The 12944-nt window shown below is 30.6% G+C and overlaps 5 protein-coding genes across 5 annotated transcripts; 2 read left to right on the top strand and 3 right to left on the bottom strand.

Annotated features, from left to right (window-relative positions):
* Window positions 1-1522: 1522 nt before the first annotated feature.
* Window positions 1523-2462, bottom strand: OCT59_022116 (uncharacterized protein; the record flags this gene model as incomplete). The annotated part of the gene is made up of 2 exons (XM_066144610.1): window positions 1523-1677; window positions 2294-2462. The coding sequence occupies 2 exons, from the start codon at window positions 2460-2462 to the stop codon at window positions 1523-1525; spliced, it is 324 nt and encodes a 107-aa protein (XP_066006054.1).
* Window positions 2463-2548: 86 nt separating this feature from the next.
* Window positions 2549-2908, bottom strand: OCT59_022115 (uncharacterized protein; the record flags this gene model as incomplete). The annotated part of the gene is made up of 2 exons (XM_066144609.1): window positions 2549-2781; window positions 2869-2908. 2 exons carry the CDS (start codon window positions 2906-2908, stop codon window positions 2549-2551), a joined length of 273 nt encoding a protein of 90 aa, XP_066006053.1.
* A 3541-nt stretch (window positions 2909-6449) lies between these two features.
* OCT59_022114 (uncharacterized protein) lies at window positions 6450-7986 on the bottom strand (the record flags this gene model as incomplete). The annotated part of the gene is made up of 5 exons (XM_066144608.1): window positions 6450-6554; window positions 6625-6990; window positions 7066-7278; window positions 7478-7624; window positions 7714-7986. The coding sequence occupies 5 exons, from the start codon at window positions 7984-7986 to the stop codon at window positions 6450-6452; spliced, it is 1104 nt and encodes a 367-aa protein (XP_066006052.1).
* A 353-nt stretch (window positions 7987-8339) lies between these two features.
* On the top strand, window positions 8340-9103 carry OCT59_022113 (uncharacterized protein; the record flags this gene model as incomplete). Its single annotated transcript, XM_066144607.1, has 2 exons — window positions 8340-8350; window positions 8410-9103. The coding sequence occupies 2 exons, from the start codon at window positions 8340-8342 to the stop codon at window positions 9101-9103; spliced, it is 705 nt and encodes a 234-aa protein (XP_066006051.1).
* Window positions 9104-9567: 464 nt separating this feature from the next.
* OCT59_022112 (uncharacterized protein) lies at window positions 9568-10305 on the top strand (the record flags this gene model as incomplete). The annotated part of the gene is made up of 1 exon (XM_066144606.1): window positions 9568-10305. The coding sequence occupies one exon, from the start codon at window positions 9568-9570 to the stop codon at window positions 10303-10305; it is 738 nt and encodes a 245-aa protein (XP_066006050.1).
* Between the last annotated feature and the right edge of the window lie 2639 nt (window positions 10306-12944).

The following is a 12944-nucleotide window of genomic DNA, read 5'->3' as shown; positions in this document are numbered from 1 at the left end:
AAATAAATTGAAATTAAAATTGAAATTACGATTGAGAATTTTTAAATTTAAATCCAATTAATTGCGATCATCAAGAAAATTTTCTGAGAATTTTCTTAGTACTACTTATTTTTTTCGATTAATAAAATTGAGATTGCGGTCATCACTGGATATAATGCGGTATATAAATTCTACCAATAAAATCAATCACATGATTAAAAATAATTAAGGTGAATTATGATTATTATTATATTATATTATTTAATTCTTTACTCACTTCTGTATATAAAAATCTTATAGATTCGTTTATAAATCTTTTAACTACTGCCAACTGCCAAAGTAACTTTTTCTGGTATAAATAAGTTATTTCATTTTTGCATTCATACCCTATCAACAATTTCTTCATCAGTAAGTCCACCCTCTAGCATTTCATCCTCAATATGAACATATCCATACGTATTAATATCACTGTTTGGAAGCTAGAAATTAACATATCAAGGTCATCAATTTTTTCATCAAAACTAAGAAATAAAAGAAATAAATATATATTAGAAGAATTTCATGCATTAAGTTCAAGAGATTAAGTTCAAGAAGAATTTCATTAAAATACTAACTTGCATTCACGCCTTCTTATTCCAAAAATAATGAACGGGAAGGTTTTTGTAGTTGACATTTTTCATAACACGGGGTTGCATTTGCACAGCAAAATATTGTAACACAAGATTTGTTGACATAATTTTTTTTCTTTGTTGACATATTGTGTTAATATCAGGTTTTTTTTTAAATTTTATATTCCAATAAAGAAAAAGATTATCCAATTTTAATTCATGTGATCATTCAGTATATAATATATTTGATCAAACAAACACGAGTTTCGGATAAATAGTTCTGCACTATTTGGTTCGATATAACGAGTTTTCGGTATATCCAGGTTTATAACCAGTGGCGATTGTATTTCTAATTTTGTACTTTAAAGTAAAGATGACGACTATAAAAATTAAGATAAAAAAATCAGATATAAAATTCCCATGCACTTCACATAAACTTTTACATTTGAAAATTATAATAAAATGGATATCAAAGTACTAATCCAAGAAATGAAATAACAAAAGGAGAAAAACACCCAAATAATGACTTAAACATGAACATGAAATAAACATGAACGTGAAAGAAAGTGTCAAAAGAGAGCCAAAGAAATGCATGAACGTGAAAGAAAGTGTTAAAAGAGAGCCAAAGAAACGGATGAAGTCAGTACCAAGTGCCAAGTAACAAAAAATCAAAAAATAATGGATTCCACTGGTGAAATTAAAGAGGAAAAAGAAGGAGGAAGGGAAGGGAAGGGAAATGAAAGAGGAAAAGGAAGGAGGAAGGGAAGGGAAGGGAAATGAAAGAGGAAAAGGAAGGAAAGAAGGGAATAAAAGAGCAAAAAAGGAGAAAAAGAAGAAAAGGAGGATATGAGTGAAGAAGAGAGGAAAGAAGGGAGGAAAAGAGGAAAATAACGAAGAAGGGAGAGAAGAAGAAAGAAAGGAAGCAGAGGAAAGAGTTAAGATTCATTCATAAGAAGAATAGATTCTTTGTTATCAGGATAATATCTTGGTGATTCTTCATTATCAGGATTGTTGTTACCAGGATAGTATCTTGGTAATTCTTCATCAATGTAATAATATTCCGCCGATTCATATCCTGCCGATTCATACACTTGTTTAAGAATATTTTCTCTTAATGAATTCTCCTCCTTTTTTTTGTTGATAGATTTCGTATCCTTACTCCTCTGAAATTATTTCCCCCATTTTTATGATCTTCAGCCAACATTCATATGCAGCGACGACATTAATTGACGACAATTTAAAAAAAACTATATCTAAATTAGGAAATATGTCAACAATGAGAAAATTTTTATTTGAAAGACTTAATAGCCTATCAATTCTTTTTGCTGCTCTGAGAGTGATGGTGAGAGTTGTTAATTTAATTTTTTGTTTGCTATAATCGACAATTTTGGTATTTGTTTGATTTTTTATTGTTTGACCTTTCAATCTGATTTTGTATATGTTACAAAATATTTCGATTTTTTTATAAATCGAAATTTATTTCGTCTATTAATCTCTGCTTCGACATATTCCTGAAAAACATTGTCATAAATTGATATTAATTGAGCGACCAGCGCTTTTATTATTTCTTCCTTACTTCAGTCAAAGGAAGATTCCTCCATTTTTAACAAATTTACCTCTGAGGTAATCTCAAAATTATCTTTTAAATTTTCATTATTAGGAGGTAGACCTAGGTAGACCGATTTCTAAGAAATTGTCATTATTACATCTAAGTTCTTCAACAAATTCTTCTTTTGTTGAAGAACTTTTTAATTTGTTCAACAAAAATTGTACATATGATTCAATTTTTGTGAATTTTGTTGGGTTCATCATAAAAGATTGTTGATCTGGAAGTTTATCGATATTTAGTAATAATTCTCGTAGATTCCTTGCCATCGTAATAGCCAGAGAATATAAAAACGGTTTTTGTGCATAACAATGCATAATTAATATATTGTCAAAATGAATAGAATCTTAATGAATTAAAAGTATAAAAAATTATTAACTTTTTTATTTTTTATTGTGATTGACTGTCTTTTTGAATCAACTTCTTCTTCATCAATTTCATTAAAATCGTTTTCTTCAAAAATAATTTGGAATATTCCGACATCATCATTTTCTAATACAGCGTTTGAATCAGAAATATTAAGTGATGTAATTCCTAATTCTTTCATCTCTTTAAATGTTTTTGAGGCGAACCTTACTAAATTTTGTTCTTTTGGAAAAATTATTAAGTAAATAAATAAAAACTTATAATACATATATAAAAAACATAAATTTATATATCTCATTCATTACATACTAATTTCTTTTAATTTACTTTCTTTGTCGATTGAATCCATTTTTGAGATTTTTGAGGAAAAAATTGAAGGAAGAAAAATTAGTGTTAAAGATGTTAAATCAATAAAAAATCAAAGAAAAAATTAATTATAAGGGTGATTTTTGAGGAAAAAATTGAAGGAAGAAAAATTAATGTTAAAGATGTTAAATTGATAAAAATCAGAAAAAATTAATTATAAGGGTGTTGAATCGATTTAAAAATCCAGAGAAAAAATTAATTGTAAAGGGTGTCTATTTAATAAACTCAAATTGATCTAAAAAATCAAGGGGTGTTTTATTTATTAAAATAAATTTAATTACAATCTAATTATGGTCAATAAGGGTGTTGAATTGATCTAAAAATTTAAAGAAAAAAATTAATTGTCTCGAATTGATCTAAAAAATCAAAAGGGTGTTTTATTTATTAATTACAATCTAATTATGGTCAATAAGGGTGTTGAATTGATCTAAAAATTTAAAGAAAAAAATTAATTGTCTCGAATTGATCTAAAAAATCAAAGGGGTGTTTTATTTATTAAAATAAATTTAAATTACCAATTTAATTATCTAATTATGATCAATAATACTCTCATATATGTAATATTTATTTTGTGAATATCACAGCGCAAACTGACGGTTTTGCCTTTTAATATCTTTTTTACTCATCTTTTTAATTAAATGGCAGAGGAAAAATTTTTTTTTCCTCTTATTAAAACTTGAATCAAACTTGGATGCAGTGATCCCACTACCCGTGAGAATATCAAGAAAATTCTCCTTATATACTAATTTTATTTCATATGATTTCACGATCATCTTTTATTCCACAAATAAGTATAGAGTTATCTTTAAACGTAATTGGTAACGATTCAAACTAGTGCTCCGAAATGAGTCGAGTTGACTCGCGAGTTGGTTGAGTCAAGTCAAGTCGAGTCAAGTTGAAAATTACAATCAAATCGAATCGATTCGAGTCGAGTTAATAATTTAATAAAATCGAGTCGAGTCGAGTTAAGCCGAATTAAACATAATTCCGGCCAAATTTATGGAATTTCCTTTTTTGGAAACTATGTTACACAAAATCCGAGACGAAAAATTTTTGAAAATTACAAAAATGGAATTTTGTGGAATGGCTATCACCAAAAAAAGGAAATGATCGGCATAGCCGAATAAAATCACGTGATTTAATTCGACTCGGTTTGATGGGCCAACTTGACTCGAATCGAGTCGAGTTTATATTTTTATAATTTTAACTTGACTCGACTCAACTCGATTTAACTCGAGTCGAATCGAGTTTACATATAATTTGACTTGACTTGACTCGTTCGGAGCTCTAATTCAAACAACAAACAATATCCTTAGTTTCACAAATAAAAATTACATTATCTCCATATGATCTAGCAGGTCGGGCGCGGTTTCTATTTATACGCGATGCCAATCCCTACTATAAACTGTATAGATAATTTCACGTGATCATATAAAAAATCCATCAGAAGTCTGATTTATAACGAAAATTCGCAAGAAATTTCCTTCATACTTGCTTAATTTTAAAGTTCAAAAGTCTGATTTATAAATTAAAAATCACGATCATCAAGAAAAATTCGTGAGAAATTCTTTGATAGAACCTTAATACTAAATTAGCTGAATTAGAATTAAGCAGTATCAAGGAAAATTCTCACGAATTTTTCTTGATAACGACTAAAACATACTAAAAAAAACTCGTTTTTTTTTTGAATTTGAAATTTTTTTTTTGTTCGCAAAAAAAAAAAAATTTAGTGTAAGTGTGTAACTGAACAATTTAATTAGATACTGCTTAATTTTTAAATTAAAACCTTAATACTAAATTAGCTGAATTAGAATTAAGCAGTATCAAGGAAAATTCTCGCGAATTTTTCTTGATAACGACTAAAACATACTAAAAAAAAACTCTTTTTTTTGAATTTGAAATTTTTTTTTTTGTTCACAAAAAAAAAAAAAAAATTTAGTGTAACTGAACGATTTAATAAGATACTGCTTAATTTGAAATACACTAAATTTTTTTTTTTGTTCGCAAAAAAAAAAAAAAAATTTAGTGTAACTGAACGATTTAATTAGATACTGCTTAATTTTTAAATTAAAACCTTAATACTAAATTAGCTGAATTAGAATTAAGCAGTATCAAGGAAAATTCTCGTGAATTTTTCTTGATAACGACTAAAACATACTAAAAAAAAAACTTGTTTTTTTTTGAATTTGAAATTTTTTTTTTTTGTAAAAAAAAAAAATTTAGTGTACCTGAACGATTTAATAAGATACTGCTTAATTTTTAAATTAAAACCTTAATACTAAATTAGCTAAATTAGAATTAAGCAGTTTAATTAACAGATGTAAACCTTATTTTTATATATCATTTTTTATTTTTTATTTTTTATTCTCTATAAAAAATAAACATCCTGAAATGACATTGAAAATGTCTAAACGCTAAGCATGGATATAAATTTGTTAATGTTCATTTGTAGATCCTATATATATATACTGTACTATTTAAAAATCTATTACGTTGTATGTAGGTAGAATAATTGATCAGCAAGTCATATATAATGTATAATTGTATATTGATATAAAAGAATTTATTTTTTAGTCTTTCCAGTGCAGATTACTAATGTATATTATTAATTTAATTGATGGTATGTGACTAAACTAATATTGATGGCAAAGAAAATTTACTTTTCAAATAAAAAGGTAACCGTAATTAGACAACTAACATCATATGAATTGGCTTGTCCTAATAAGGCTTATCCTTTTCTGATTGTAATATCATTAAACAGGAACATCATATGAAATCTCAGTGCTAGGATAAGCTTTGTTTAGAATAAACCCTTCGAATGATGTTTCCCATTTAGGATAGGCCTAACACTTCGCTAATTGTATATAAATACCCCTAATTTTTCAAGGAAAATGTCTTTTTTCCAAATAATTAGTTAAAGTTTTTAAAGTTTTATAACGATTTCCCTTAATAACTTATTTTCATGTTTCTATTTTTTTTTTAAAAAAAAAGAAATAAAAATTTCACTGGTCGAAATAGGACAATTCGACCTAAATTTGACCAGGTCGAATATAGGTCGAATGACGATCTAACCTGTGTCAAATTAAAGTCGAATTTTCGGGCGCATTTAGGGTGCCAATCGTCTCAAATTCGGAAAGGATATTCGGCTAAAATTAGACTCAAATTCGGAAAGGATATTCGGCTAAAATTAGACCTATATTAGGACGTTATTACATATTTGTTCGACCCTAAAAAAAAAACCATATTCGACTACTATATGTAACCCGAATATTATTGATAAATAGAGTTTTCAAGAACGAATAATAAAGCATAGTATAAGCAAATAAAACCCGTTTATTTTATATTTTATATATATTGACGTATAGTAATATAATTATATAAATCAACCCATGTACATAATAATATATAAACCCCAATAAACCAACCATATTAAGCCAAAAAAAGAAATATAAAATATACTAATAATACCATATAATAAAAAATAAACCCAATAAACCAACCAAAAAAAAGAAATATAAAATATACTAATAATATTCGTCGGCTTCAAAGATTTCATAAATTTCCTCGTCTTCTTTTGCTTCTTTTGTGGCTTTTTCTTTGCCTTTTCGACTCCTTTCGGCTCTTTGTTGCTAATATGATATAAACAAAATTAATTAGCGATATTTGCGATGTAAAAATATTAAAAACAATTCAACTTACTGTCGTCGAACTTTCACCAATCTCATCCAAATCTTCGGGTCTAATCGAATTCATTTCCGCTGAATTTAACAAGAAATCCGAATATGGCTCTGTTAAATTTGGCTCCATTGGCTCACAATCTTCGTAAGATTGAATCAAATCATCAATCACATCATCAGCCGCGTCATATTCGCTAACGTCATTTGTTTCGTTGGTTTCATCAGTTTCGTACATTTTCGCTTTATCGAGCGCCCATTCGGGCGCATTCTTGAGAGGTTCACTAGACGTAAAATACATGTCATCATCATAAATTCTCTCTCTTTGCTTTTTTGCGTGTTGAATATATTCTGCTTCAGGGTCCAATACGTTTCGTAATAGGTGTTTTAACTATTTAAAACAAAGATAAACTTTATATATCGAATAAATATTAAAATAGGTTAATAGCAATAATCACTTTAATACCTTGTTCGAACGCCATTCCCGATCGTATACATGCAGGAACCGCTTGTTATTAGGCAATTTCTGTCTTGATTCGTCTTCGGAATCCGATTGCTCAATCGAATGACAATCATTCTGTAGGAGCATTGGTAATAATTCATCTTTATCGAATTCCTGTATGTTGGCATCATTTCTTTCGTATAATTTTATTGCGGCCTTTACTCGTCTATTTTTTTTCTGTCGAATATATAAAGATTAATTTCAAATGACTAAAAAAAAAAGAAGTGTATTAAAATAAAATACTCCTCACTTCAGACAATCGCGCATTTACGTGCATTCTTCGATCTACTTTGTCTAATTGGCCTGATTGTCATTTCCGTTGTCTATCTCTTTTATGCTTGTGCATCGATCGTAACCAGTCTGACAATTGGGTTACCGACGGATTATAATGTCCACTCATCAACTTCTTTAATTCAGGTATCAATTTTTCGTATATCTTTGCTGTCTGTTCACTGAAAGTCTTACCATAATCCAACCGATATTCTTCGGGTATTTGACCTTTCAAGAGGTTCTTCATTTCAGCCTAAACAATAAGAGGAAATAATAAAATAATAAAAGCTGTATATATACATTAACACAATTCGGCTGCAAATAGTCTTGTAAAATTCTTACTCTTGCATCTGTAGCGGCAACTTCATCAGGAGATTCCTCTCTCGATTTTAATCTTTTATTAGGACGTTTTGGTGAATATTGCTGCGGAGGATTAATAATCTTTCGAGGTATGTGAAGTTGTTTGGATTGTTGAAGTTCTTCTCGGAGAGCTTTATTTTCTTCACATAATTCATTCGATTCGTTACTAAAAATTTCATTAAAATCCCGTAACATGGAGTTCTCCTCCTCGATCCTACGAACATGGTCTTCTAAATTATCTATTTTTCGTTTCATTCCGGCTACTTTGGACTTTTCTTGTTTTAATTCGTTCTGTAGTCGAAGGGTTTCTTTTTTTAAATTTCCTAACTCAAAATTACCTATTTTAAATTATAAGGATATGTAACAAACAGATGTAATATAATAAATATCAAAATATAAAAATAACAAATTCGATTTACCCGCTTCTTCATTACTTGGTCGATCACTTCTTGGTGCTCCTTCTTCGTGATGTGAACGATAACTTTTTGGTACATTAATATTAGGATATTTTTTAATAATATCCGAAGCCGTTAAATTTCGTTGAGATTGAGATTGAGTTCGACCTATTGAGGCTGAAATATCTGGCGGAATAACGAGTTTAAAGGGTGATGAAGAAACTGTAGTATTAGTATTTTGTGGTGTTAGTGTTGACGAAGTGGTAATATTACGTGTTGATAGTGTTGACGAAGTGGTAATATTACGTGTTGAAGAAGCAATATTTCGTGATGTTGATGCTGACGATCGTGATGCCGGTGTTGAAGTGGCAATATTTGGAGGTGTTGGTGTTGACGAAGTGGTAATATTTGGAGCTGTTGCTGTTGAAGAAGCAATATTTTGTGGTGTTAGTGTTGACGAAGTGGTAATATTTCGTGATGCTGATGTTGACGATCATGATGCCAGTGTTGAAGAAGCAATATTTCGTGATGCTGATGCTGACGATCATGATGCCGGTGTTGAAGTGGCAATATTTGGAGGTGTTGGTGTTGACGAAGTGGCAATATTTGGAGCTGTTGCTGTTGAAGAAGCAATATTTTGTGGTGTTAGTGTTGACGAAGTGGTAATATTTCGTGATGCTGATGTTGACGATCGTGATGCCGGTGTTGAAGAAGCAATATTTCGTGATGCTGATGCTGACGATCGTGATGCCGGTGTTGAAGTGGCAATATTTGGAGGTGTTGGTGTTGACGAAGTGGCAATATTTTGTGGTGCTGGTGTTGACGACTCAGCAATATTTGGTGGAGGAGTATTTGGTTTTGATGGTTTCTTTACGAGTCATTATTGGTTTTTTTTTTCAAAAAAAAAAGAAAGAGATTTTTTGTACGGACGAGGAAATTGGTCCACCTTTTATATCTATTTTTTACTATCAAATTAGACTCTCAACAATCAACGATCAATTACACTTAAACATTTGTATCAAATTAGACTCTCAACAATCAACGATCAATTACACTTAAACTTTCGCATCAAATTAGACTTTCAATTAATTAAACAGATCAAATCAGACTTAAACTTTTTCATCAATCAGACTTAAACTTTCGCATCAAATTAGACTTTCAATTAATGAAACTGTTAAATCAAATTAAATAGTATGGTGATACGTATGTTTTATTTTTAAATTCCTATACTTATTCAATTTTCGTTCAATTTTTTGTCTATTTCGTCCAATTTTCGTATGGTTTTTTTAATTATACCATCAATATCACTTTAAAAACGGAATATAAAAAATCACAATATTACTAAAAATTCGACATCACTAAAAATTTGATATTAATAATTACAATTTTATTCAACGTAAAAACATATTACAACTTTATCATATCTGACTTTTATCAAAAAATGAATAAAGGGAGAAGAAAACGCATTGCTGCTAATATCTTGGACGAATATAATAATCCGAGTTCTTCAACCTCTGAACGAACTTATGCCGAATTTACGACCAGAAAACCAAGATCGAAGGTTCCGTGCTATTGCAGCAATTGTAATGGGAAAATGATTGATCCGCGCACAAAGGAGAGACACGAGCAAACGAATTCTTTAGAACCATTAAATTCCGATAAGGCTCCAACGTCTCAAGAGTTAGTAGAACTGATTGATTCGACAATATCGTTAGAAGAACCACAAGATACGACAATATCGTTAGTAGAACCACAAGATACGACAATACCGTTAGTAGAACCACAAGATACGACAATACCGTTAGTAGAACCACAAGATACGACAATATCTATTGATACATATTCTGATAATGATACGTATGAGGAACAACAATATGTATTTCTTCCACGTAAAAAAAGGTCAAAAACAGGCACACTTCGTCATATTACTGAAGTTGAGCAAGTCGCTGAATCAACTGAATATGACACGGATGATATCTACACTAGTGAATCTTCGGCACAAGAAGATTCTCCTAATAATGATGATAACGAATTTTCAAGTAATTTTGAGAATTATTCTCATCCTATGTTCGACATACCAGATATTTCAGACACACTGAATATTTCAGAATTACCAACAGATGAACTAATTAAGGGGGGGGATTTTGATATGGATTATGAAGTTCAGGTCGAGTCATAACATACCAAATACCGCAATTGAAGAATTAATACAATTTATTAAAATAATATTGAAAGTGTGTAAAAATATCAATCCCGAATCATTTCCAAATTCATTATATATGTTAAGAAAAGTGTTAGGACTTATCGATCGATTTACGCAATTTGCAGCTTGCCAAAAATGCCACAAATTATACAAAAAAGAGGATATAATATCAAATGATGATAATACTATTATGAAATGCAGCCATGTCGAATTTCCAAATTCGGCCACAAAGAGATTAAAGCAATGTCAAACTCCTTTAGGAAAGAAAATTTCTTTAAATAATAGTATATCAATTGTTCCTGAATTAATTTATCCGGTCTCGAGTATACAACAGCAGCTTTCTAGTATGTTCAAGCGACCAGGATTTGAAGAATTATTGCGGCATTGGACTCGTCGTTCAGTAATTGATAATGTTTTATCAGACATATACGACGGGCAAATTTGGCAAAATCTTAAGGAATCAAACGAACAAGGGTCAAATAACTTTTTCCGACCGGACAAGGCTGATACTCATCTAGGATTAATGATAAATTTGGATTGGTTCCAGCCGTACGAAGGAACGATTTACAGTACAGGTGTAATATACGCAATAATATGTAATCTACCTCGGGATGTTCGATTTAAGCCTGAAAATATGCTTATACTCGGCATATTACCAGGGCCCAATGAGGTTAAATTACATAGAGTAAATCATTACCTTTCACCAATAATCACGGAATTAGAATCACTTTGGAAAGGCGTAATTCTTAATCGCACTTATGAATGTCCAAATGGCAAAGATATTCGAGCTGCATTAATAATTGCTTCATGCGATATTCCTGGAGCTCGAAAATTATGCGGGCACATCTCTGCCCTTGCATCATGCCATCGATGCGAAAAAAGGGCCAATAATCGCAATTTTGGTGGTATGGCGGATATGAGCGACTGGTTTATCATGAAAGATCCAGTCGAGCATCGTCAAAAGGCTTTAGAATGGCGACGATGCAAATCTAACGCAGAAAGAGAGAGATTCGTCAAGGAGAATGGCGTAAGGTGGTCTGAAATATTAAGACTGCCGTATTTTGATCCGATTCGTTTTGTTGTTGTAGATCCGATGCATTGCCTTTTTCTAGGAATCGCTAAATGGATAACAAAACGAATATGGATTGACGAAGGTGTATTAACAGAAAAAGATCTTCAATCAATTCAAAAGAAAATGGACGAATTTAAAGTACCATCAGATTTGGGACGAATTCCTGGTAAAATCCATTGTAGAGAAGGGTTTTCTAACTTTACCGCTAACCAATGGCGCAACTTTTTCCTAATATATGCCACTGTTGCTTTATGGAATCATCTTCCGGGTAAAGATCGCAAAATTCTTACGTATTTCGTAAGAGTTTGTACGATTTTGGTTAGACGAATTGTGGAGATTAACGATATGAAAGAAGCCCATGAACTTTTGATAAAGATAATTAAATTGATTGAAGAATGCTATGGCGAAGAAAAAATAACGCCAAACCTCCTCCTATCATTACATCTATGCGAGTGCTCTTACGATTACGGACCTCTGTATTCGTTCTGGTGCTTTAGCTTTGAACGAATGAATGGCTTATTAGGTAATTCAAATTTAATTGTGTCGATTTTTCGAATTATATTATTTCATTTAACAAAGATTAATAATAAATTATTTATTAGGATCTTTGCCTAATAGCCACCGCCAAATCGAACCTGAACTAATGCGTCGATTGATGACCGAAGCGCAAATAAATGATATTATTAATAGTTCAAGTTCAGAAGTAATAGGACTCGAATTACTCGATAAACGACCTTCTGTCGGTTCTCTTTCCGAATTTCCAACAGATGAAATGTATCGATTTTTGATGAATTCCAGAAATATATCGGAGTCACCAATTACTGGTTGCGAGGAATTTCCGGGTAAATTTTTAGCACCGCAATCCAAAGATATTCATCTTGAGGAACAAATCTACGATTTACTTATCGAATATTACGAGGATACATATGTAGATTCTATATTCAGAAAACCGTTCACGGAAAATTTACCCAATTCAACGATCATTATCAACAGAGCGAATCGATATGGAAGATGTCAAATCTGTGCAGAAACTTTTGGATCTGCTGCTGCAACACGACATATTAAGAGCTCATTCGTCTTAGCTAAATTTATTAATCGTGATGGGAATAGCGTTGATACTTACCCAGGTCAAATCCAATTTTTTTTTCGAACATAGCGTTCATTTATCTTCCCGTAATTTGACACACAAATTGGCTTACATCAAATGGTACAAACCGGCAAATTTGACATCTCGATTCCATTTCAATATTGACGATGATGTCGAAACTTGCAACGTCGAATTATGGGAAGATAGTTTCTACCCAAGCAGTAGAGACAATATAATCCCGATACACAACATTTTAGGTCGGTTTATACCTGTAAAATACAAAAAATCGGATCGATCTAATGCCAGGGAATATTTAGCCGTTATTCCTATAAATAGAAAGTTCCATTTGCGTTGATTTAATATAACATTCGAACTGGTATTTACACCAATTCGAATTTCAAAACATTTTTTAACAAATTATTTTTTTATTATATTTAGTATTATTAATATAGTATA

Source organism: Rhizophagus irregularis, chromosome 31, assembly GCF_026210795.1.
Source record: "Rhizophagus irregularis chromosome 31, complete sequence".
Taxonomy (NCBI): Eukaryota; Fungi; Glomeromycota; class Glomeromycetes; order Glomerales; family Glomeraceae; genus Rhizophagus; species Rhizophagus irregularis.
Note: the sequence above shows the minus strand (reverse complement) of the source record. Positions and strands in the feature narration are given on the sequence as shown.